This window comes from Meriones unguiculatus, chromosome 2 (genome assembly GCF_030254825.1).
Source record: "Meriones unguiculatus strain TT.TT164.6M chromosome 2, Bangor_MerUng_6.1, whole genome shotgun sequence".
NCBI lineage: Eukaryota > Metazoa > Chordata > Mammalia > Rodentia > Muridae > Meriones > Meriones unguiculatus.
Window position 1 is genome coordinate 173,322,271 of NC_083350.1, and position 25,818 is coordinate 173,348,088.

The following is a 25,818-nucleotide window of genomic DNA, read 5'->3' on the forward strand; positions in this document are numbered from 1 at the left end:
TACCAAAGGCTTGGGGATTTTTAAACAATACTATCTTCTGCAAAGTACAGTGGCTTGATTTATTTCTTTCCAACACCGTGCCTCTGGTTTCTGTCCCTGTTTCTTTTGTACGTGATAGGTATCTGAAAACAGTGAATGAAATCACAGTGGTTAGAATCTTTAGCTCATTCCTGATATTGAACAGACTAGTTCTACAATTTCCCTGTTTAGGGTGATGTTAATTATATGTTTTATCTAATCATTCTCTTTATAGAATTAGTAGTGTTCCCTTCTATTAATAATTTACAAAGAACTTTGATCACATGTGGACCTTTAATTCTACCACATGAATTTTCTTCACTGCTGAAATATCTTTGTCACTTTATCTTGATCTGTTAATGAATCAGTGCCATACATTATAGATTTTCAAAATGTTGAATTATCCTTGCCTATCCAATATAAACCTAAGCAGATTGGAGTAAATTATCTTTTTTTCATATTTTTCCTTTTTTCTATCTTTCTTTCTCTCTTTATCTATTTTTAAATTTTATTTATTTATTTAGGGTGGTAAAGGCAGGGTTTCTCTGTGTCACTTTGGCTGTCCTGAACTCCCTTTGTAGACCAGGCTGGCCTTGAACTCACAGAGACCCACCTGCCTCTGCCTCCCTGAGTGCTGGGATTACAGGCATGTACCATGCTCAGCCATTTTATTTTTATTATCTTGCTTAAGACTGTTACATTTATAGTCATGATTGACATGGGTCCTTCATATTCTTATAATATTTTTTCTGGTTTTAGAATTATGCAGGTTTAAAAATGAGCGGGCACTTAAATTTCATATTATCCCCCAAAATGTCAACATAAGGTTGTAATGATTTGCTTCTGTGAAGTCACGAGCATTGGTCTGCTAGCTAAGTGTCTGTTTCAAAACTGCTTCCATTCCTTAAATGGTATCTTATTGCACCTTTTTACTTCTTTCATGAGTCAATTCTGATGAGATGTATTCTTCTAGGTATTTCTCCATTTTCTTTACACTTTCAGAAGTGTAAGAATCGAAACTTTTAGGTTTTAGTTTAATTGGTTTATTTATTTATTTAATGTATCATCTCCTCAGACCTTTCCTGGCCGCTTTATTAAAAAGAAACATCCATGTTCCCGTTGTTTTCATACTTACCTTGATCTTGATTTGGGTTTCTGTTTATCCCTATTACCCTTATCAAGACTACACACACACATTAAATCCCTCTGTACATTTCACATTATCCTCCAGAGTTTTTCATACTCTTATGTGCTGTTTTTTCCCTGTTCTTTCCATCTTTCTTTCATTGACAGATGTTAGTTTAGTAGAGTTTCCTAAGAGCAGAGAGATAGTGATATTCACTATACTATGCTTAAGTCTCATGGAGGTTTGCAATACTTGTCTTGGTTTGGTTTGGTTTTCTGTTTTTGTTTTTTGAGACAAGGCCTCACTATGTAGCTCTGGCTGGCCTGGAACTCAATATGTAGACCAGGCTGGCCTCAAACTCACCAAGAGTAGCCTGCCTCTGCTTCTCAAGTGCTGGGAATAAAAAAAGTACACCTACCCAACTTCAGCAGAAATATCTTCTCAGGTAAAATTCCATGAAGAAACCCTATATGCAAAAACAAAATGGTCCCTTTCCAATTGAGGAGCACTGATAGTCAGAAATTGGGGCATCTGAAAATGCTCCCTCCTTTCCTTCCTCTTCCGCCTTCTGTATCCTTGGTGCCTCCCTCCATCCCGTCCCCCGAGAATTCCCAGAACCACTTGAGACTTCCAGCAGAGCCAAATTGGAAAAGCACTGGCTCCTCTTCCCCCTGGAGACAGCTATGCAAACACAAATCTGCTTCACGGTAGCACATAACAAGCTGTGCTTGTTGGCTTGCCTTGGAGAGGTTATTTATAGCCTGTTCTTTCAGATGGGCTCATCTCTGTTCTGAGAAGAGCCCATCATCTGTGAGACCATGATGACTTTTCTAGTTTCCCTCAAGATTATGTTTAATGAGGATCCTAAGTGTTCCCAAGAAACATCACTTTATCCTGTAAATAGAAAGTCTGTTATGATTGACCGTCATCATCCTCATCAGCCATAATGTAGGTGGGGGAGGAGGGAACTCCAGGAAAACTGCTTTTATGTATCCTTATTACATAACCTGTGGTCATCAAGGCTATTGGGATGTAGTTTTTCTTTGGGCTTGGTTAGAATGTATGCTGGTTACTCTCTCCCTTCTGCATCTCCCTCCCACCCAGTCCCTGCCAGTCGTTCCAAAAGCACTTCACTGGGCTGCAAATGCTTTGCATCCTACAAAGGTATTTCAGGATGTCGGCTCAGCAGTACGGCACTCCAGAATGTGCAAGAACAGGTGTGTGTTGGGTTAGTTAAACAACCAGAACCGGAGAGACCTATTGTGAATCCACTACACTGAAGCTGATAGTTCTCAATATGAAATGGAGTGCAGGGTTTAAGATTAATTGGCAGAGCCAGGCTTGATAGTGCAGGCTCCAGCACCAAGAAGACTGCTGCAGAAGGGTTAGAGTGAGTTGGAGGCCAGTGTGCCAAGCACCAGGCAAGCTGGCGTCACCAAGAGAGACCCTGTCCAAAAACACCCTGCCAAATATTGGATTCTGAAGTTGTGAGCTTGGTTTGTAAGGCAGGGCCTACTGAAGTGAAAAGGATCTTTGGAAACCTAATCTGTCTCCTGTTTATGTTTTCTAAAGGATGTGAATTTATCCGAAAAAAAAAAAAATAGTCATATTCTCTAAGAGATCTGAAGGAGGTGAGAGTCCAAATGTGTTCAAGTATGAGGTGGTCCAGTAGGTTTCAGCCCGGCTGGGTTTTTCTAGGTGCTGATATTTCTTAAAGCAGTTTCTTAAAAGTGGTAAGCTGTTAAATGTAAGCTAGGCTTACAATAATCCCATAAAGACATTTTTATGCCTAATACTATAGCCAAAGAACGTTGGCTATTGCTGCATAACACAGCTCATTAGACATGACTTGCACCGGAGTGTGGTATCCGCGGAGTGCCACATTTCCCTTCAAGATTTGCTAATCCGGACATAATCGCCTGCTTAGCCTGAGACCCTGTGATCTTTGTCGTTCTTTTATCATTTTGAAGAAGGTCTTAACTGCTTAGTAGGAAATAAGAAAAATGGATTACCAATTTTTTGAAATGAGGTTTCCAAGAAATACCAGGTTGGGTAGTGTTTTTGGTGGGGAGCAGATCTTGCTCTCTAGTGAAGGCTGGCCTTCACCCTTCGGTCCACCTGCCACAGTCCACCTGCCACAGTCCCCCGAGTGCTGAGTATACTAGCATGTCACTGCTCCCAGCTTTCCTTTGCTACTAGCATAACGCTTCCCTGGAAACTTTTCACTGGCCACGGTAATGATAGGTTATTGTTTCCACATTTTAAGATGACATAGCTTAGCACTGAGGGGATAGGAACAGGCCTAGCTGTTGGAATAGTCAGTACCCATAGGCAGCTAGGAAATCTTTAATTTGTGAGCGTTCCACCCCAACCTGGCACCCAGAAGAAAACATCCCCTTCCTTTCTTCACAGTAGCCTCAGATCAACCTGGTTTTCCTTCTCTTCTTACCTTAACTCCGAGATGGATTTTCTTTGACCTATGTAAGTAGAGAAGCATCTTTATCATGCATGTGGCGCCATTGACTAGCCTAGATGAGCCGTGTTTTCCCCTCCAGGCTGTACGATAAAAACAAACTCCCCAGAGTGTTTTTCAGCAGCTGGTTTGAAGAATGAATTCGTTTCTTTCTTGGCCTTCTATGTTTGAGCGAGTGGCTGAAGCAAGGCCAGTAGCAAGCAACTGCTACCTCCTCTGTGTTTGGGTGGAGGGCAGGAAGCAGGGCCAGCTTAGCTAGACCCGTTAACAGTGAAACAAGGAGGATTTAAAGAAATGAGATTCACAGAGCTTTCAATATGAGAACTGTGTGTGTGTGTGTGTGTGTGTGTGTGTGTGTGTGTGTGTGTGTGTGTGAAACAAGCCAGCATTATTTGCCAGGAAAATGAATCACTGTCTTGACTTTTAACAGTAATAATTTTTGCATAATTTCCTGGAAGTGAAAGGAGCGGCTGTATCAGCCCAGCATGAGAGAGAGGAAGACCTGCCTCAGTGCAGCGAGATTGGCTCTGCAGCATCTTCCTTGAAATAAGATGTACATACCAAAGTGACTTATTTGTAGGGCACGGTGCACCTTTGAAATGTCACATTAACCTCACATGTATGCCATTCATTGGTTTTAGAAACTCTTCAAGTTGGTAGCACCAGCATCACGGCAGATCATGGCTGTGCATTAACTTTTTGTAGTCACCTGGCACTCCCCAGAAAGCCTATCTGTTTTGACTGTTTCAAGAAGACCTCTAGTATTCTAAAATATTACCCAATTTCAAAAGCGAGGCGGGATTTAAAGTGGATCTTTTGAGAAGTAATAAGATTAAAACAGCAAAGCAAATTTAATTAAGTAAGCAATTCTTCTCTTTCACAAAACTGAAAGAAAAGTAAATTGGTATTTGTGAAATTTTCCTTGTCTAATAAATACCCTTGCTTTACAATAATGCCAATGACCCCAGTTTAATTAGGTGCAATTAATTTTGTGCAGGCTGAATTTGACATCTTGCTAAAGGCATAACCAGCTGTACCCTGTCTTATGAATTTTTTTTATCAACAATGAGAATTCAATTGTCTGAGCTATTGAAAAAAATAGGCGGGGTGGTCACAGGGTACATGTTATATTAAAAATGGCTCCGGCGGACAGCTGAATGGTTAATTAAAAGAGCTTCAAGGATTTAGCTTTCATTCGCATCATCTTTGACATGTTCTCATGATACCCCCAGCGCAGTTTGCACGCCCTTTGGACAGTGGTCGCGCACGTGGGCTGGGCCTGGAAGTTATGACCGCTGACAGCAGTGAGCTGGATGTCTGGGGTTTCAGAGCATCACTTCTTCTCTCTCGGTGCTGGTCCCTGAGCTCAGAACCTTGATACTTGTCAAGCGCTCAGCCGGGTAGCTCAGCCGAGCTGCACCCCCTCACTCCGTTCACATCAGTGCCTCTGCACCTACACGTGCTCCAGAGCGCCGTCTGGGTCACTCATTAGAAGTGAGGAGAGCATGGCGGGTAGGACCTGACTTGGAGTCCTGACTGCCACTTGGTAGTGCTTGCTGATGACGTCACTTGTGCCTCAGTCTCCTGATCTGTAAAATGGGGGTGATAACTGTGCCTTCTTCGAAAGGTTCCCGTGAAGACAGCGAGAGAGTACCCAGAAAGGGGCCTGGTCTATTTGCTATCGTTATTTCTGTTATATTTTTATTGCTTCTGCGTAGTGCTCATTATAGCACATGAAGGGTGTGTGTGTGTGTGTGTGTGTGTGTGTGTGTGTGTGTGCACATGTGCACTCGCGTGAGCACACTACTGCCTATTAAATGCCCCCTCGGCACTGTGAATTTTGATGTTAGTTGTTGAGAGACGCATTTTAGACTTCTTTGGACATGTACTTTTTTATATGCTGTTTTATCAGTTCTTTGAGAAATTCACACAGTTATTTTGAACGCATTCATCCCCACTTCTCCCCCTAACTCCTTTCAGAACTGCCTGCCACCTCTCAGCCCCTCCCAGCTTTGTGTTTTCTTGTTTGCTATTCCACGTCGTCCCGCGTGTGTTGCCCACACGCTGGGGTGGGGACATCTATTGGCCTATGAGCCGCCTGCCGGGGGCCACACCCATAACAAACCCCGACTTTCCCTCCCCCAGCGGCTTCTCAGTCAAGGGTAGGGACTCGTGCACCTCCTTCCCTTCCATGCTGGAATGCCGCTGGCTCGGTCACACAGATCATGTGTGAAAGCAACAACAGTGCTATGAATTCATGTGTGCAGCTGTCCTCATGGACAGACACTTTATCGTGTGTGTCTCTTGCACATGAGACCCCGCTCCAAAAAAAAAAAAAAAAAAAGTAAGAAACACATTAGTGAAGGTTTCCTGGAACGTGTCCCATCAGAGTTGAACTCTCCTACACCACCCATAGCACCTTTCTGTCTTTCTTGTCCCCACAGCGGCACCCTTGCCGGCTGGGTGCTGGGAACAGAACCCAGGTCTTCTGCAAGAGCAGCAAGTGCTCTTAACCACTGAGCCATCTCCTCAGCCCCAGAGGGTAACCTTGAAAGGGCTGTTTTTAAGGCAAAGCTTACTATGGAACCAAGGTCAAGTAGCCACCTCTAAGCGTTTCTCAGTATGACCATGAAAGAGGCGAGAGCTGTGTTTCCATGTTGAAAAGTATAAAATAATCTGAATTAAAGTATTCATTTAGAACTTCAGAGCTCAGTGGAGCTTGATCTTGGTGTGTGTGAGAGGCTCTGGGTTCCATCACCCCATCACCAATACCAAAAGACAAACAAACAAACCTGACCAAGCCAGTTATTCTCAAAGATCACACAGTCGCTGGCCCTTGTCCGACATATTTTCACAGGAGGCACTTAGACACCTGACAAAGGAAGGCTTACGTTTCTACCCTGCATGGCTTTAGCAGCTATCAACAGGAGAGAGAACTTTCAGTTCAGGGCCTGCGCAGAGTAAGCAGAATGGCTGGCTTTGAAAAATGCAACAGTTTACATTTCCGCCAGTTATTAGGGTCTATGGTTATGGCCGGCTCAAGGAGAGGAATGGGGTTGAGGCTGGGAGGGTTGCCCATGGGCGACCATAAGAGACTGTCCACAGAACTGTTCCCTTACAAGGAATCGGGTTCCTAGCTGCCCACGGATCATCTCCACTGTCCAGAGCAGCCTGCCAAACCCGAGCCTGGACTGACTCAAGCGTGAGTCATACACGGCGTGCTTCAGTGTGGTCTGAGTCAGACAGCAGCTGTCAAACGCTGAGCCCCACTCACCTTTCCTCCAGCACACAGGCTCGGCCGCCAACTCTCACTTTCTCTCCTTTCCCTTTTTTAATCCTTACTATGCACCCACACATGACAGCTCAGAGGCGTTCAAGAGAGACAAGTCTAAAGTCAACTTAATGTCTTCCGTCAAAAAAGTCTTTAGGTCTATTTTTTCCCATCTTACCTATATGTTTGAAATACTGCCTACGTTTTCTCTCTTTTTGTGGGGTGGGGAGCACGTGTGAGTCGTGGCCACAGAAGGCAACTTGTAAGAGTCGGTGCCTTCCATTATGGTGAGTCCTGGGGACTAAACCTAGCTCATCAGACACAGCAGGTGTGTCTCTCCCGCCCAGCTACTGGCCCTTCTGTATGCATTTTTGTGTATAAAACTGAAATCATACTGTAGCTACTGTTTATGGCCATTTTTTTCTCACTTAAGGCTATATCAGGCCTTTATAGCTATTCCAGTGTGTGTGTGTGTGTGTGTGTGTGTGTGTACATGCATGAGTGCATGCATGAGTGAGTGCGTTTGCTAGCTGAGTAACTCATCATATTTCACCGTTTATTCTTAAGCATTTCCATTTCCAGCTTTTTGTCTCATTTTGGTTTTATTTTGTTTCTTTTTTTCATCTTCTCTCTCTCATTTATGAATTCATTCTACCCTTCTTAAAGTGTCCTATCGCAGGGAGGACACATGCCCCTGGGGCCTTGTGCAGTTTACCTGTCTGGGGCTTTACCTTTCATGTGTAAAGCAAGGTCCCCACGCCGTACTTCCTAAGGAAGGTAGGTAAAGGGCCTGGCATAAAATAGATGCTCGAAAATGGCAACTTTTTATTTCATAAATAGGCCATTTGGAAATTATCAGAACTCAATTAAGATGAAAGTAGACCACATTTGACATCTAGGAGGGACAGCTATTTTGTGCCTATTACCACCTAAGAGGGCTTGTTTGGGCCTTCCATTCATACTGGAGAGTGTTCCTCTTGGAAATACATTTTCCCGACATTAGAATCCTGTAATTCCAAATTCAATTACGGGGAAGTGGTCATTAGTGAAGGAAATTGACACTGATGTGGAATGAGAACCAACAGCTGTCTGAGGAATGCAAGTATTTATAGCCCCCCCCGGCCTCGGTTAGGGAATGGGCTGGTGGATGGAGGCCCTGATTCTGCCAGCTGCTTAGCCACTGAGGAGACTCTGAGGCCTTGGAAGCCTGTCAGCCGTGCTGCAGACGTGTACAGAAAGGAGAACTGAGAACTAGCCTTAAAGGTGGGAGCAGAATGGGGGGTTCGGGGGGTACAGAGAAGAAACCCCAGTGATAGCTAGCGGTTCACACATTCACCGCCTTTAGAGTTATTTCCCTATCTTTTAAGATGCCAGGTCAGGACAAGACATAAAGTGACACGTTCCCCCATCAGCTGGCACCCATTAGCTGGCACCTAGTTAGAAATACCCATTAGCTTCTCTGAACACACAGTTTCTGGAGAAGGGCCCTCCCGGCTTTCTCCTGGGTTCATCCGTCTGCCAGCCTTACTTCCTTTAATCTGAAGCGCTCTGCTTTAGCATTCCTGGATAGCACCTTACTTTATTAATGTCCAGGTAGCAAAAGTGTGTACTTTTGCATCTATGGAATGGGGGACTGTCCACCAAGTGTTCTGAGTTCCCTTCCACTGTGTGTATTTCCACATTTCTGACTGATGACTCAGGCACTTGCTACCTGTTAGAAAACCTGGGTTCAGTGCTCTCTCAACTGCCAGGCCTCCTCCAGTTATAGAGGCCAAGAACCAATAAAAGGCCTGTCAGGTCCAACAATGAACTGGAATGAGCAAGATAATCCAAATTAAAACCAATAGAGTGTAGTGGTGCTGTAGCAAATTAAAAAGTGTGTTGCCTGATCCATGAATGAATGAATGAAGGAATGAACAATCAAGCAATACTTTTCTCTGCATGCATGCGTAGGAAAATCATTTACGGTGCTTCTATGTGGTGATGCCATCTGTTGAACCAGCAACATCAGCAGCTACTACATAGACAAAATGATTTTTTAAAGTCCAATAGAGTGTTTTCCTGTTTCTTGACTATACCCCTAAGCAAGAGGAAGTTTACACAATCCCAATAGAATAAAATAAGCTGTAGCCTTGGGTTTTCATAATAAATGTGGAAAAAGTAGAAATCTCGTTCCTTTGTCATTTTTTTTTTTTTAAACAGCAGTAGGCATTAGTGTAGTTTCCAAGGTAAATATCTACAAGGCACAGAAAATGGGGGGAAAGAACGAGGCAGAGTTTGTGGGATGGAGAAGTATCTTACAGTTCTTTACCAAGCAGTAGCATGTCCTCTTGACTTGGTAAACCTTCCCACACAGCATGCAGCTAGCACTCACCCAAAACTTAGTAGTTGTTCTCACATGTATCATGACATAGTCCCAGAGAAATGAAATGCATTTATACATACCCTTGGGTAGTTATAATCCATATTTTATGCTCTGTCCCTTTTGAAATCAATATGAAACAGGAAAAAAAAATGCCATGAAAAATATGGGTGAGTATTCATTATGTATAAAACCTTTGAATAATGCATCAAAGATCCACTCAAATAAATGGAAATAATGTATTCCAACAGCTTGGCCACAAACGAGTCGGAGCTGTTGAGTTATGAATGGCACTGCAGGCCGTGGCTAGCAATCCACACTGGCTGTAGACGATTAATGAGCAGTGCAAGCCGGAAACCCATAGGCATATGGAAGTTCCCTCTTGCTCTGTTTCCTGAGGTAGGCTGTACAGTCGCCTTGAAATTACTAGCAACGATGGGAGGCATGAGCCCTGTAAAATTATGCTGTCAAACAGAGGTAGCTTCTACTAAACAAAAAGACTTGATTAAGGTTTGGTGGGAGGACATTTCACTGGATTCAAAAATCGGAAGTCCAGCGTGTGATCGCCTGCTCTGCGTGCAACCTCAGACCATTACCCGTTGCCACAAGGATGACACTCAGTGACACCCACTGCCTTCAGTGGTAAGGGTCCTTCTCCAGAGCCCACCTCAGCTGGGCAGTTCTGCTGATCTGACTTGAGCGTGGATGGCCTTGCTCAAACGTCTGCAGCCAGCTAGAGGACACTGGGGTGCATTCACTGCTTTCGTCAGAGCTCTTGTGTTCCTGGGGCTTTGGTTCTGATCTCTGAGATGAAGACACACATCCACCAGCACGAGAGCCTATTCAGGGATTGATGGTGGAGTCAAGGTATGAGAGAAGATTGTAGAATTTTTTTATTTTAATTTTTATTTTTTTCACAATTTTATATCCCGATTGAAGCCCCCTCCCTCAACTACTTACTCCTAGTCCCACCCTCCCTCCTTCTTTCTGAATCCTATCCCCTTCCCCTAGTCTGCTCCTTTGCCATCTGCCCATAGCTTATCAAGTCTCATCAGGACTGCCTGAACCCTCTTCCTCTTTGACCTAGTAAGGCCGAATCACCAGGGGCGAGTGATCAAAGAGCAGGCAACCGAGTTCATGGTAGAGGCAGCCTCTGTTCCCCTCACTCAGAGATCCACATGGAGATTGAGGTGCCAGTCAGCCACATCTTATCAGGGGCTCTAGGTCCTCTCCATGCATGGTCCTTGGTTGGTGCATCAGTCTCTGCAAGACCCCTTAGGCTCAGATCTCCTTGTGGGGCTCCTGTCCCCTCCATGTCACTCTATTCCCACCCCTTTCTTCCTCCGTAAGACTCCCTGAACTCTTAAAGTTTGGCCCTGAGTCTCAGCATCTGCTTCAATCCCCTGTTGGGTGAATCCTTTCAGAAGACCCTCTATAGTAGACTCCCCTCCTGCTTCCTCTCTTCCACTGCTTCTGGTGTCTATCCTGTTTGCCATTCTGAATGAGATTTAAGCATCCTCCCTAGGGGTCCTCCTTAGTGTTTAGGTCTGTTGATGGCTGTCCTATATTATACGGCTAATATTTGCTTATAAGTGAGTATATACCATGAATGTCTTTCTGTTTCTGAGTTACCTCAGTCAGGATGACCTTTTATAGCTCCATCCATTTACCTGCAAATTTCACGATTTCCTTGTACAATTTCTGTATCTATTCCTCCATTGAAGGGCATCTTTTGCTCAACTGTGTTCGTAGCAGCTTTATTTGTAAGACTGTGGAATTTTAAAACAGGGGAGATGGATTGGTGAGTGAGGATGCTTGTGTGCAAACACAAGGACCCGAGTTCAGATCCCCAGCAAAAGCTGGGCATGACAACGGCATGTAACCCCAGGATTGGAGGCATGGAGACAGATCCTGGAGTTCACTGGCCAGCCAGCCTAGCTAAAACTGCAGGTTCAGTGAAGGACCCTGTCTCAAAAGAATAAACTGCATGGAGGTAGAGGAAAACCTCCTCTGAGCTCCACATGTGCACTCATACAGCGAGCACACACACAGGCGCACACACACACACACACACACACACACACACACGTATACACATTCCCATGTCACGGCTACCTTGCCAGGCCTCAAGTGAAGAGGATGTGCTCAGTCCTGATGGGACTTAATGAGAGGGGTAGGTTAGTAGTAGGGTGAGCTCCTCTTTTCTGAGGAGTAGGGAAGGAGGATAGGATCAGAAGAAGAGGAGGGAGGGGGCTACGATTGGGATGTAAAATGGATAAGTAAATTAATTTTTAAAAAAATAATCATGCATTGATACCTAAGCCAGATCCTAATTTCTAGAACCAGAAAGCAAGGAGGAACTCTGGGCTTCAGAGCTGCTCTCAGACCAGACTTTAACCACCCCAAACTGAGCCCAAGGACAAGAACCTACTTTACGATCTTTCCTGCCCTCCTGGAAGTCACCAGAAAACTTAAACCAAGAAGTTGCTTCTGTCTAGAGAACACAAGTGTTGTCTTCATATTTTTGAAAGATACAGATTTCCCCCATCAGTACTAGCAATCAGATCCAGGGCCTTGTTTGTCCTAGGCCACTGTTGTAATCACTGAGCTGTATGCTGGTCCCCTGGCTTTTAGAGACAAGAACTCCTCATGCAGACCAGGGCGACCTCAAGTCTCAACCTTCCTGCCCCTGCTTCCTGTGTGCTAGGATTGTGGGTATAGTGTATATCACTGCCTGATGAAGAGCTGGTTTGGGGTTTGGGTTTTGTTGTTTTACCGAGTTGTATTGCCACTGGCTGTGTTTTGAGATCTCCTTTGGTAGCAAAGAGCTTTCTGTGTCTGCCATCCTCCCAGCCCCATGCACATTGTGACAGCGTTCCTCATAACTGCAGTTGAAGTCAGCGCAGCCCTCTTCCAAGAGACGGTCTTCTCCCTGTAAAACACAGCCGCTGAATCTCTCCACCCAGTGCCCTCCCACCTCAGCAATCAAGACCATCACACGGGAGCCACTTCTGGTCATGCTGTTGTGTCTGTTCGGTAGACATACATCTTCAGGGTCTGAGCCTTCTCCAACAGCAACCCTCTATCCAGACCCAGATGGGATGCTCCATGTCCGTAGCTCTGGCAGCAAGAGGTTCCTGGGATAATCGCTGCCTAGACCTTCCAGAAGTAAAATCAACCATCCAGGCAGACTGCCTACCAGTGGCATTTTTTTAATGCATTGTTTTGCTAAATACCACTCAAAACATAAGCTAAGGCCTTAGAGAGATGGCTTGGGCCAGACTTCAGATCCCAGCACCCGTTTCCAGAGGACCCGTCTCCAAGGAGTCTGATACCCTCTTCTGGCTTCCACAGACACTCAAACTCATGTATGTAAATATACTCACACAGACACAAACACACATAAATAAATCTTTTTTTTTTTTTAATATTAAATGACCCTGCATGAGATACTTTGAAATGATAGCTTTCATAAACAAAATCTTGTTGTTTTCTCATGGCACTGTGCTCGAGAGACAGAGGAAGATGAGGCCCAGACTGAACTTTGCAGGACTTACCGTGGGGGCGGAGACTCAGGGAAGCGCAGTTTTCAGAAATAAGCCTGGCAGACAGCTGCGCATCTCATTGCCAGGCTGGGAGGCAAGAATGGGGATTATCTGTTCTTTGGCTCTGTGGCACAGGGGCCTTTAGAAGACCTGGTGCCCCATTACCCCACAGCCATTACTCCTCTGCTTGGGGAATGCGGTTGAGTTTCACCCAGAGCTGCCTTCCTCCTCAAATGCGATTAAAGGCTAAAGGCAGAAAAATCCCTCTTGAAATGGGAGCCCACTGCAGATGTCTTTACTGAAACCCTGTGATGTCACAGCATCCCTGGGAGTCACATTCTTGGCGATTACCACTGTAAGGAATTACAAGCCCTCTCCCCCCCCCCCCCCCCGACCCGCCCAAGCTCCGTTCAGTTTCCCACGGGGCTATTGTGTTAGAAGCTTCTTGTGGTGGTTGACCAGCTTGGAGCAGAGCTACAGAATTCATAATACTACTTTCTTCAGAACGAAGATGTCTGTCCTTGGGCACCTGACTTGTTTCCGTGATGTTCTTGCTGGTTTTATATTTCCACAGTCGATCCCCAGCGTGCCGATGCTTCTCTGTAAGATGTTACTCACACCTGGGAGATGCTACCTAATCCTAGACTCGGGTGGAATAGAAACGTGTTCCCAATCTGTCTTTGCTGTCGCCTTCCAAACCTTAGATCTTGAGTTTATTGCTAAAATTGCCTGGATCTACTTTTTAGGCAAACTGCATATATCACAAATTTGTTAAATTAGATTTGTCTGGATCAAAGGGAAACCTGAACGTGGTAGATTCTGCTAGCTACGTGAAGAAAGTTTGAGGGAGGCATGTCCCAGCACCAATGAAGGGCTAGTTATGGACAGACAGCTGACAGCCTCAGATGGCAGTGGATGGGTGAACAGTGCTAGAGTAAGGTTCCTTTAGAAACTCATGTCAGCTCCAAGAGACTCTGTCCCTTTGCCCACCTTCCCACGTACAGAGCACACGTCAAGCCTCCTGCCAAGCTCTGGACAAACTCGGGGTTTGGAACCAGTCATCTCAGAGACTGTGGCCTGGCTGCACTTACTCAGGAAGAGAAGGCGCAGTCAGCTGGAGCTTGTGTAATTATAAAATTTAACGATAGGTGGCAGTACATACCCATCCTAATTGCAGTGCTGAGGCACTTAGGGGTGCAGTTGTGGGGGAGGGTCGGGCAATTGAATGGATACTGTGTTTCCAGTCAGATCAGTCATATGAGCAATGTGTGCAAAGTTTCTCACTCCTGAGGATAAATAGCACCAAACACAAATATCAGGTGTTGGATTAGAGCCTCATGACAGCAGTAACACCTGAGCAGGTTTGGTGTCCTCTACCCGAAAGCTGGCTTAGACTGGCTCACGGTGGTCCCTTGCAGCACCGGAGTCTCCCTCGCTTCTCCCTAGGCCTGGGGTATTGGAGATGCTGAGAATCACCAAACAGTACTGCAATGTGGGTCACCTTCAAAAGCAAGTTAGGACCGAGAGCTGAGCCCCCCGTTCTGGCCATGTTCGTCGCCAGTGCTTGCCCTTCCTGACTCCGCTGCCAAGAGCATCCTTTCTGGAGTTTCAGAGTCTTGACGAGCTCCCGAGCAGTGTGTCTTCTCATGGTGCAGGGCGGGAGGTGGTCTGCGGAAGCACGTGTGTTCTAGTAATTTGAACACCTGGGGATGTCTTTATGCTTCTCTGGGTGGACAAACCTATGGTGTTTGAGTGACATAAGTGAGCTTCCTCCGTTGGCTTTTGGCAACTGCTTTAAATAAAGGTTTCCTTGAAGTGATCCCCTCTTACTGGAAAGGAGGGAGACTTTCTTCAGAGAGCTGTAGTCTTGAGGTACGGGCTACAGTGAACTTCTTTGCGTTGTCCTTCCAGAACAGACCCCTAAGTTGCATCACACAACTTTATCGCCTGAAGTCTATTCACCTGGATTGGCAGAACTGCTAACGCAAAGCATCTTTTCCTGTGTCCCAACTATGTGTTTGTTATCCACTGGGTGCTATAACATCTAACTTTAAGCAACAAATTGATGTGGAAAAAAAAGAATGGAATACTGGGAGGTCCGTTTGCAGGAAAATGAGATTTCTATTTGCAGGAAAGAGTAGGCTGAGGCAGAGGACTGCCAGCCTAGGCTACATAGCAAAATCCTGTCCCAACATGAACAACCACAAAAAGAAATGTAGAAGTAAAAGCATACGGACTCTCTATGCCCGCCGCAGCTCTTAATAATGACATGGAGACTTATATTTATTTTATAGCCTTAGGCCTTAGCTTCGTGTTGTTTCCAAATAGCTCTTATAGTCTATGTTAACCCCTTTGTATTCATCTATGTTTTAGCACGTGGTTCTTTAACAACTCCTCAGTTTCACTAGTCCAACTTTCTCCGTATCCAGTTGGTGACTCTTCGTGCCTCTTTTTCCCTGAGCGCTGTTCTCTCCAGAAGTCCTGCCTCTCTCTCTTGCCTTTTCTCCAGGAGGTAACCAGTTGAAGGAGTTGGAGAGCAATGTCTACATATCCTGAGACAGGTGATGCTAGGTCTGTGCTCAGCTCTCTGCTGGTCCTGAAACCAGCGTTTGAATCCGCAAGGACAACCTTAACACACCACACAAAAACATTGCTCCAACATAGAATTATTTTTTTCACATGAAGAACTCATGAAACTATTTTCTGTTGGTAAATTCAGTGTAGTTAATTAGCTACGGCCAGATAACAAATAGTTACATGGATTGGTGCCTTGTTTGTTCCTCCCCAGACTACAGAGCGGGATGAACCTCCAGATATGCTTTGTCAACGACAGTGGCAGTGACAAGGACAGTGATGCCGATGACAGCAAGACTGAAACCAGCTTGGACACGCCCTTGTCCCCCATGGTAAGTCCACACGGCCACCAGCAGAGGCCTCGCCTTGTCCCCTTTCCTGGCTGTTCAGCTTTTACTCTGTTGCGAACCAGGAGCAGCCATTCTAAGGGGTACGGGAGGAAAAGGCATCTTGGGAGATCACATGCTTCGAGAATATGACAATGCCTGCAAAGTCAAAATCACGGCATGATGAGGTTAATAATGTTGATCGAAGCTGTTGACGATAAGAGAAATCACTTACACTTTTAGAGGTTTTAAAAGGAAGCTGGACGTGGTGGTGTGTGCTTGTAATCCCAGCACTGTGGCAGAAGGATCACAAGGTTTGAAGTCAGCCCTCACTCCACAGTGAGTTCAGACGTGGCCAGGACTAGATAAGGAAACTCTCCCACACATACATACACGTGTGAGAAAATTCTTCCCTGTCGGGCTTAGAACTAGAGGCTCAGCCCTCTCCCAAGTGTTCAGTCTAGAATAACCATGGATGCTTGCTGCTCAGATGTTTTCCCCTCTGTGGTGGCTTTCACCTTTGTACCGATGACCAGCAGGTGCGTATTGGCCTCTGAGCATAGGGCAGATACCATTGGATGCCTGATCTTAGAGAACTGTCTCAGACCCTGGCTCTGGTTGCCATCACTAAACACAGCCCCGTGATAACTTCTCCTGCTCTTTCTGATTGTGCTCAGAACAGAATCATTCTAAGTAGGCCCCTTTGTAGGATTCTTGGGACCAACGGGCAGGCTGCAATCAGATCACGTGGGTAGTGACCCTACTGCCAGGCCTTCCAGCCATGCTGAGAGAGGACCCAGGTGCCAGTGCCCTTTCCTGAGTGCGTGGTCCCTGGAGTGGCGTCTGAAGCTGCTGTTTTTCCTTCTTTCCCAGAGCAAGCAGAGTTCTTCCTACTCTGACAGAGACACTACTGAGGAGGAATCCGAATCCCTGGATGACATGGACTTCCTCACAAGGCAAAAGAAGTTACAAGCTGAAGCCAAAATGGCCCTGGCCATGGCCAAACCAATGGCCAAAATGCAAGTAGAAGTGGAAAAACAGAACAGGAAAAAGTCTCCCGTCGCTGATCTTGTAAGCAGCGGAGGCTGGCCTGCAAGCGAGCGTTTGGGGCTGAGGATGGGTTCTTTCCCAGAATTATGCAAACTTGGGTTTCTCTGAGGCCGTTGGCTAAAAGCAGTTGAGAAAGAACGAAGCCTGTTTCCTTTTCTCTTCTACTGTCACACTGAGAAACACATGGGCAGCATTTTACGGAAGTAAACCCTGGCCCTTGATTCAGGTCTCCCGTGCTCCTGTGTTCTATCCCAAGTGCGATGTCGCTGTCCCTACCTTCCGAGGGTGACAGTATGGTGCGATGAATAGCCCCGGACTTAGCAGTCACGGCCAGCTCTGCTGCTGGCCTGCCGCAGGGGTCTGACGGGAGCGGGGGGGGGGGGGCTCCCGTGTCAGTTTTCCCATGTGCAGTGTGGATAGCAGCGCCTGGGTGAGAGTAGGAGTGTTGAAGACCCCAGGAAAAAAGCCCTCAGAGCACAGCACGTGCTGGTGGTAAGGTACAGCGCAGTGAACAGCAGCCGAGGTTGTTCGTTTCATCCGGGCTATTCCTGTTCACTTATGTCCCCTGTCACTCGGGTGTCAGAGACCAACCAGAAAGCCTGTGATCACCCACAACGTATCATTTGGGCATGCAGAGGACATCAGCGTAGGAAATGGATGTTAGCTGCGGGGCCCCCATTGGGCGGCTCAGGGGCTGGGAAGCCTTTTAGGCTCCCAACCTGGACAGAAGCGGGAGGGTGAGGCTGGGTCTCCCCCAGGGTCGGTGGTGCCCTGCTCACACCCGCGCCGCCCCTGTGTCCCCAGCTGCCTCACATGCCTCACATCAGCGAATGCTTGATGAAACGAAGCTTGAAGCCCACCGACCTGAGAGACATGACGATTGGGCAGCTACAAGTGATCGTCAATGACCTCCACTCGCAGATCGAAAGTAAGTGGGAGGGCCGCGTGGAAGGAGGCTGGACATGGAAGACGCCGAGGGGCCATCGCTCCGTGGGGCCATCACTCGGTGTTTTCACTGGGCTGCCTCCATGTTTGCAAGATCAAGACAGTCACAGCTCTATGTTATTGTTTCCTTTCCTTTTTGTTCCTTTAAGCTATAAAATGTCAGAAGCTTTCAAAATCGTTCAGTGTTCACCATGGTTACAGGCCTTTTCTAAATTGCTCGCTCCTAGCACAGGGCATGCATTTAACTGCATGTATTTCTGGAATAAGCTTCTATGGCTGCAAGCTTTGCAGTTTTCCCTTCTACCTTACTATGCACACGTTTGTTGTAGTTATCTGTCATCGTGCGCATCAAAGGAGACTTAACTTTTTTTTTTTTTTTATGCTGGCGAATGTATATTTCCAAATATGGAAAAGTTACAAAGTATAAGTTCGAAGCATCCAGAGAGGGTGGGGAGTTGGTAGGGACCGCCCTCATTGGAGGTCATCTATTGGACAGAGAAATGGCTGGCCCGGTAAAAGATGGAGTCCCCCGTGGCAGCATGGTCAGCCAGGTGATGTCACCAGCCCCCAGAATATGGCTGTATAATCCCATGGATTTACACAGTTGAAAGGAATTCCAAGGGGCAGGAGAAATGCCCATCAAATACGTTCAAACAGACCAATTTGTTATCACTGTTATTGTAGGTTTGCTAAAGGTATGGGAATCTTGTGAGTTTTTTAAAAAGTCCTTTCTTTAAGATATGTATAGTGCTGGAGAGATGGCTCAGCCGTTAAAGGCTAGGCTCACAACCAAAAATATAAGATATGCATAGTGATACATTTACTGATAAAATGATAAAATGGTATGTTTCTGTCATGGCTGGAAAATGGTCCTATAGACTCAGGAGAGAAATGATTCAAGCTAATCACTGTTTTGCTTTGTTTTAACTTTTTATGGTTTTGTTTTTTATTTATTTTTAATTCATATATTTACTTCATATCCTGATCATAGCCCCCCCTCTCCTCCCCATTCCTCCCTCCCTCCCTCTTTATCTGCCATCTCCTTGTCTTCAGAAAAGGGGAGCTACGCCCAACCCCCCCCGCCCCAGCACATCAAGTCACATCAGGACTGAGCTCCGCCTCATCCATGAAGGCCAGGCAAAGCAGCCTGGCTAAGGCAAAGTGATCAAAAGCAGGCAGCAGAGTCCATGTCATAGACAGCACCCAGTCAACTTACTAGGGGACCCACATGCAGATCAAAATGCCCATCCATTACATATGGGTAGGGAGCCTAGGTCCAGTCCATACATGCTCTTTGGTTGGTGTTCCCCTTTCTGTAAGCTGCCATGGGTCTAGTTTAGTTGACTCTGTTGGTCTTCTTGCAGTGTTTTTGCCCCTTCCTGGTCCTTCTGTCCTTCCCTCCCACTCTTCCTTATGACTCCCCGAGCTCCGCCTGATGCTTGGTTATGAGTCTCAGCATCTCATTCAGTCCAAGCTACTCATTGTTGAAGCCAGCAGGGTCTGTGGGGAGTCATTAACTGGATTTCTCTGCTGTTATGCTAGTTTGAAATTTTCCTTAATAGAAAGTTTAAAAGTTTATATAGGTCTTGGGGTAGAGGTCTGCAAAAACAAACTTCCTGTGCACTAAGGTTCCTATGTGTGGACACTGTTGGGTGGTAATTGAGAAAGCCATCCAGGAGCAACTGAAAAAAATAATTTTTTTCACTAGGCCCAAATAAAAAATGAGAAGTGTTCAGTGCCCAGGTAATGTTTTAGAATCAAGAGAAAGATTCCAGAGAATATTCTTTCTCAGAGCAACGCTCCTCTCTAGCCCCTCCCTCTGAGCTAGGTGTCACAGCTGCTCAAGCAGCTCCTCAAGATGAAGGGTTATGCAGCCATACATGCAAAATAAGTTACTACAATCCAGACACGGCTCTTTACACTTCCTCAAAGCCCTGACTTTTCTTTTAAAGACATTTCTTTAGCACATGGTTTTTAAATTTCATTTATCTTTATTTTGTCTGTATGAGTGTTTTGTCTGCCTGGACATGCATGCAGTCCCTGCAGAGCACGGAATAGGGCATTAGAGCCTCTAGAACTGGATTTACAGATGGTCGTGACCTCCCATGTAGGTGCTGGGAACCGAACCCAGATCCTCTGCAAGAGCAAAAAGTGCTCTTAGCCACAAAGCTGTGTCTCCAGCCCTAAAGCCCTGCTTTTACATCCAGCTCTTTTTCTAGTGGCTAGCAATTTCTTCTCCGACTACACTATGAATGAATTGAAAATACAGGTTGAGTATTCTAAATCTAAAATACAAAATGTTGTGAAATATCCAAAGAGTTTCATAGTTTGGACTGGGAGTTGATTAACTTTTATCAACCCTCTTTATATTTTATAATCATCTAAATGATTATATTAATACTCTGACTCAAAAAACTTAGAAAGCAGAGCCATTTCTGGCCCTGAACATTTTGGATAAAAGATACTCAGTCTGTGCTTTAATCCTTGTATTCAGCACCTTTTGGTTTGGTTTGGTTTGGTTTGGTTTGGTTTGGTTTGGTTTTTTTCAAGACAGGGCTTCTCTGTGTAGCCTTGGCTGTCCTGGACTAGCTTTATAGACCAGGCTCAAACTCATAGAGATCCGCCTTGCCTCTGCCTCCCTGAGTGCTGGGCTTAAAGGTGTGCACCAGCAGTGCCCAGCTCTCTGGCACCTTTATAACTTTACAAACAGGTCATGTTGTGCCAATGGGTGTTTCACCTGACCATAGAAGATGCTAATGTAAGAGGCCACTACAGCTCAGAGCTCCAGGAACCCACTTAAATGCTGGCTGGGTGTGATGGTTCACCGGGATCCTACCTTAGGAGGGGGAGAGAGCAGATCCCTAAAGCGAGCTCGCCAGCAAAACTAGCCGTGTGAGTGGGCTGTGGGTGTGACTGTAAGGTGTCTTTATTTCAAGGTGGAAGAGCAATTGATGATCACTCCTAACATAAATTTTGGGCTCCCATGTGTACAGTTATGCACGCATACATGCACATATTATACATAGACTCACATGCAAGCTACACACACACAATGGAAGAAGAAAAGATTCTTAGGATGTTTAACTGTTTAGATGTACTTTTGTGTCTGTGAACATACATACTGGGCCATTCAGAGTTGCATGTTCAGATTTAGCTGTGGCTTAGTCTGGTTTCTAATGTTCCCTTCTCTGCCCCAGGTTTGAATGAAGAGTTGGTCCAGCTGCTCCTCATTCGGGATGAGCTTCACACAGAACAAGATGCCATGCTGGTGGACATAGAAGACTTGACTAGGTCAGTCTGGTTTCCCCCTTCCTAAGGAGAAAGGAAGCCTTAGGGAGACTGAAGTTGAAAGACAAGGGCAACAATTAGCTCTTGAGACTTAATCCCTTACTTCTGTGCCTAACTCAGCAAACAGCTGTTGATATTTGCCATTTAGAGGCTCAAAATCCTCTTTAGGATATGCATTATTTTTTGTGTGTGTGCGTGTGTGTGTGTGTGTGTGTGTGTGTGTGTGTGTGTGTGTAAGAAAAGGAGAGAGAGGAGGGAGGTGGGGGCATGCATGTGGAGGTCAGAGCACAACCCTGAGTCTGCCCTCGGCTTTCTCTCTGCTTGAGACAGGATCTCTTGTTCTCTGGGCTTCTAGGGATTTCTTGTCTCCAGCTCCCAAATTGTGGTCACAAGTCTTAGATCTGCAGAACAGGGTGCTTGTCCAGCTTTCTGTGATGTTCTAGTTGGGTTTCTGTTGCTACAGCAATTACTATGACCAAAGCAACTTAGGGGAGGAAAGGGTTTATTTCATCTTACAGGTTCTAGCCCATCACTGAAGGAATTCAGGGTAGGAACTCTAAGGCAGAAACCACAGAAGAGTACTGTTTCCTGTCTTGTTTACTGTCCAGCTCACTACAGTTAGTGTTCAGCTAGCTTCTTCAGACAGGCCAGGACACTTGCCCAGGGAATGGCACCACCCACAATGGGCAGGGCTCTCCCAAATCAATTAAAATGAAGACATCTTCCCACTGCTGGGCTCACCAGTCAATCTGATCTTGGCAATTACTCCATCAAAGCTATCTTTCTGGACAACTCCAAGCTAGGTTAAGTTGACAGTTAAAGATAACAAGGGACGCTGGTTCCAGACTCCAGTCCCCACACTTTTGGAACGAGTACTTTACTCACTCTGCTACCACCCGGCCCAGAATGGTGAGAGCTGTCTATCCAGGAGGACTCCTGACACTTTCCTCTAAATCAGGGCAACAGTTCTAGCCTAGAACAACCTCTGTTCCCCACGAGGCGGGTGGCCCTCATCCACTCCATTCTATCGTTGGTTTCCAGTACAGGAGTAGCCACGTGGTTGGTGCCACAAACGGACAGCAGTTATGTGGCTCATCTCTTGACCGTTAACTGCCATTTCAGGAAGGCAGGGATCCTGGTGTCCTTCCACAGCCTGGGTGCCACCATGTTGTCGTCACCGTGGGGAAACTGAGAGCTGAGTGTCAAGCTGCCTAGCAGGCTAGAGTAATAAGTCAGGCTAGTGCTGGTCAGGATAGCTCACTTCTTAGTAGACCCCCTCATCGGAAAGCCCACCAAACACATACAGGATGAATCATACATGTGTGTTATAGATGATGTACATAAGCTCATACAATACCTCAGAGGTTTCTGTGATTTCAAACGGATGGTGGCGCCTTTTCCTAGAGAGTGCTTATGGCATTCTTAAACCAGGAGACAGTGGCTGCTTTTGAGTCCAGAAATAGAATGAGAAGAAGGTAGAGACTCCCCAAGAAAGGACTCACACACCACCATGACATAAAGCATTAAGCATGTGCTCCACAACACCCCCAGAAGCCCAAAGACATAAGTAGTGCCAGTGCTCTCGGCCCGGCCATGGGACCCCGCCTCCGTGAGGAACAGGTGACAATGAGTTTCTAATCATGCAGTGTCACCAGAACAATTTTTTTTTGGTAATAAAACCAAAGCTGCATACTGCTGAGGCTCGGTTTTAACAGCCACGGTCAGCACCTGTATGTGAAAGCCCCAGGCTGATGGCAAGAATCCTGCTTGATGTCTGACTAGCCAGGTTGCTCTGGAGTCCCTCTCTCCGATAATTACAGGCGGGTCTCCACACCCACGCATGTGCGCAAGGATTCTGGAATCCAAACTGCAGTCCTCACATTAGTATGGCGAGTGCTGTAACCACTGAGCTATTTCCCAGACCCTTGTCTTAAATTCTTTCATCCCTCATCTGCCAAAGGAAAAACGTAGGCCTCATCGGTGAAGGTGTCTACCAGCAGCTGAATTACTACAGTAACACCCAAACAAGACTGTTGCCCCTACCCCCCCCCCCCTGTTTCTCCCCAGAGGACTATAAATTCTCTACCCTGGGAGCAGAGATGACACCATTTTGATTCTTTGTTGTGTCTCACTTTCAACACTGGGCCTGCCGTGCACATAGCAGGTCCTCAGTAATGATTGTTTACTTTAAAAAAAAAAAAAAAAGACATCTTTGCAGGGCGTGAATGACACACATCTTATAAAGGACTTTAATGTAAAGCGATTAATGAAAAGGTTTATTGAAAGTCTTTCCCTCTCAAAATTTTAACAAAATCCTTCCTATGGGTATCTCAAAAAAAAAAAAAAAAAAAAAAACCTCATAGCTTTTAATGTAGTCTAAAGCTGTTTATTGCCACTTCTTGCCCCTGCAGAAAGTTTCTTGATGTATGTACCTCTGTGTGGTGCACACATAGTTTAAAACAAACGCTGTAAGAACTACAATTCAGTTAGCTACAGTGAATCTTCCATCACAGAACATCAGGACATTTCTTGAATTGATTTTGCTTGACATGCTCATAGACTGCTATGTGAAAGGCATCCATAGCTCTTCATTTCCATCAGCGGGAAGGTGGTCTGCTTTGTTAGGGGAGGGAAGGCCAATAGTAGCATTTCCCTGGGTTCCTATTGCTAAATGTGTTTTGCTTGTGTTCCTGGGTTTCCACATGTGGCAAGGCTGCTGTTGTCACTTGCCCGGTTTTTGAAACTGCTTGTGGTTTGCCTTCTGTGCACCACGGAGAGGACGCCTTCTGCATGAAACCAGGCCATGAAGCTTGGCGTCACTGACTCCCCACATCCAGATGGCACCCTTGCTGTCCCCAACCCTGATGACAGCTGGAAACCACAGCCCTAGCCCCACACAAGATTTGTCATTTCCTAAAATCATCCTTCAAAACCCTTAACTTGTGCAGCCTACAGATCTTACAATTCTTTGGGTTGTGCCTGTTCAGGAGATTTCTAAGAACCTAGCCATTCCCTCCATCCTGTCCCCACCATCCACCTTCTGGATTGGTCCAAGTTTTGCATCACAGCCTCCTTGGCCATTTTATTGTCGTGACTATGCCCTTAGGATGAACTGGGGGTGGGGGACTTCAGCTGACGTGGGAAATCTTTGTATCCACAGAGAGCTTTTCATCATGTATTTGACTTAAGTTTTCCTAAGAGCAAATTAGCCAGCCCCAGGCTCCAGTTGGCTTTAGTTAATTGCCCCGTCTGGGTGTGTTTAAGCCCTCGGCTCACTTTCGACCACTCGATGGCAACAGCTGCTCTTGACTTGTTTGTTTTACCTTCTTGGTTTCGGGAGTGCTGGGCATCCTCCGTGCGAGGCAAGTGCCCCGCATGGAGCTGCAGTCCCACCTTTAATGCTCCTTTTCTGGCTGTCCTTTCCTCGTTTGCCGTGTGTTCCCCTCCTAGCTGTGTCCACTGGGACATTCCCTACAAGGACCCCTCAGCCTCACTCAGCCCTGGGTGCAACGGCTGGCATACAAAAAAAAAAAACAACACATTTTAAATATTCACTGATGCAGGTATCCCCTTTCCTCACCTCTTGACATCTCTAGACACAGCACTTTTCTTCTTCAGAGTGCTAATATCTGCCAGCCTCAGAGTCACAAAACCCAGGAATCATGATCGCCTACTGTAAAACCTAGAACCGTCAATGGAGCTTAAAGGAGGCACTCCTCCCTGACTCGGGGTCCCCTCCTGAATGTTGGTGTGGAGGGTGTTGGAGCTGTCGGTTGGAAAGCAGTCTGGGTCTTTCTTCTCAGTGCTGAGCGGCTGTATCCCTGACTTTTGCAGACACGCCGAGAGTCAGCAGAAGCACATGGCGGAGAAAATGCCTGCGAAGTGAAAGCGAGGCACCCACCAGAGGACAAGCTAGAATTTACTTTGCTTCCGTGGTCGTAAAAAATGCTGTCGCTAAAGGTGGCTCTGAACCAGACACCAGTGTTAGTCATTGGTAATGTCCGAGCTTACTGTCCCGTGACTGGCCTTCGCTTCTTAATTTATTTTATTTTATTTTATTTTTTTTTTTTTTTACTCGTGCCACTTACTATCAGGCCTTTTACTGAGATATTGTTACAAGAAATGTACAGTGCTTAACACCACCACCAAAAGTGGATACGCAGAGGGTAGTTTTAACTTTATTTTTCTTTGTTTAGAGACTCTGAGTTGGAGCAGTATTTGACCATTGACTACTTCCATTCTTCACTGTAGTTTTGAAGAGGAACTGTAAATGACGGTGCTATACAAGTCAAAACACATGCCTGCCCCGTAGTGAAGTCGTAGCTCTCCATACTACGTATATTTTAATCAGTTTTCAACATTTTGTGAATGTTGACTACCTGAGGTTCATTCTTAGATGTGCTATTAACATTCTGTTGGATCCACATGGTTCCTTGAAAGTTTTATGTATAAATATGTAAAATAAAAATTAAAACTTTGTTTCATATGATATGTCCTTTTGCTCACTAACAAAAACACTGGCTCTGCCTCCTTGCCCCTTTTTCCTTTGCCACGAAATCCCCACCAAAAAGCTCCTCTCCATGAAAAGTGCCAATCGCTCCAAAGGAGGTAGCAAGGTAAGAGAGTGGACACAATGGCAATGATGCAGAGCCAGCAATTCCGGGACTGGCTAAAGCTACCCGTGTGGAATGTTTCCACTCATTAATACCCATTCAGCTTGGTCGGGCCAATTATCAAAACTCCAGTTAACAAACGTGCCCCGTGACCAAACAGTGTTTGTACTCTTTTTGTGGAATGCCAGCCTGACACAACAGAGCAGCTGTGATTACCTGCACAAGAC

The 25,818-nt window shown here is 45.8% G+C and overlaps 1 protein-coding gene across 7 annotated transcripts in view; it reads left to right on the top strand.

Moving 5' to 3' along the window:
• Schip1 (schwannomin interacting protein 1) overlaps window positions 1-25,462 on the top strand; it is a 722,809-nt gene extending 697,347 nt beyond the window's left edge. For all 7 annotated transcript variants that reach the window (XM_060378408.1, XM_060378409.1, XM_060378411.1 and 4 more), the window contains 5 exons: window positions 15,584-15,701; window positions 16,569-16,766; window positions 17,550-17,673; window positions 20,888-20,981; window positions 24,813-25,462. In XM_060378408.1, coding sequence (XP_060234391.1) covers window positions 15,584-15,701; window positions 16,569-16,766; window positions 17,550-17,673; window positions 20,888-20,981; window positions 24,813-24,864 — 586 coding nt within the window. In that variant the 3' untranslated portion in view covers window positions 24,865-25,462. The remainder of the gene's footprint in view (window positions 1-15,583; window positions 15,702-16,568; window positions 16,767-17,549; window positions 17,674-20,887; window positions 20,982-24,812) is intronic.
• Window positions 25,463-25,818: the final 356 nt, after the last annotated feature.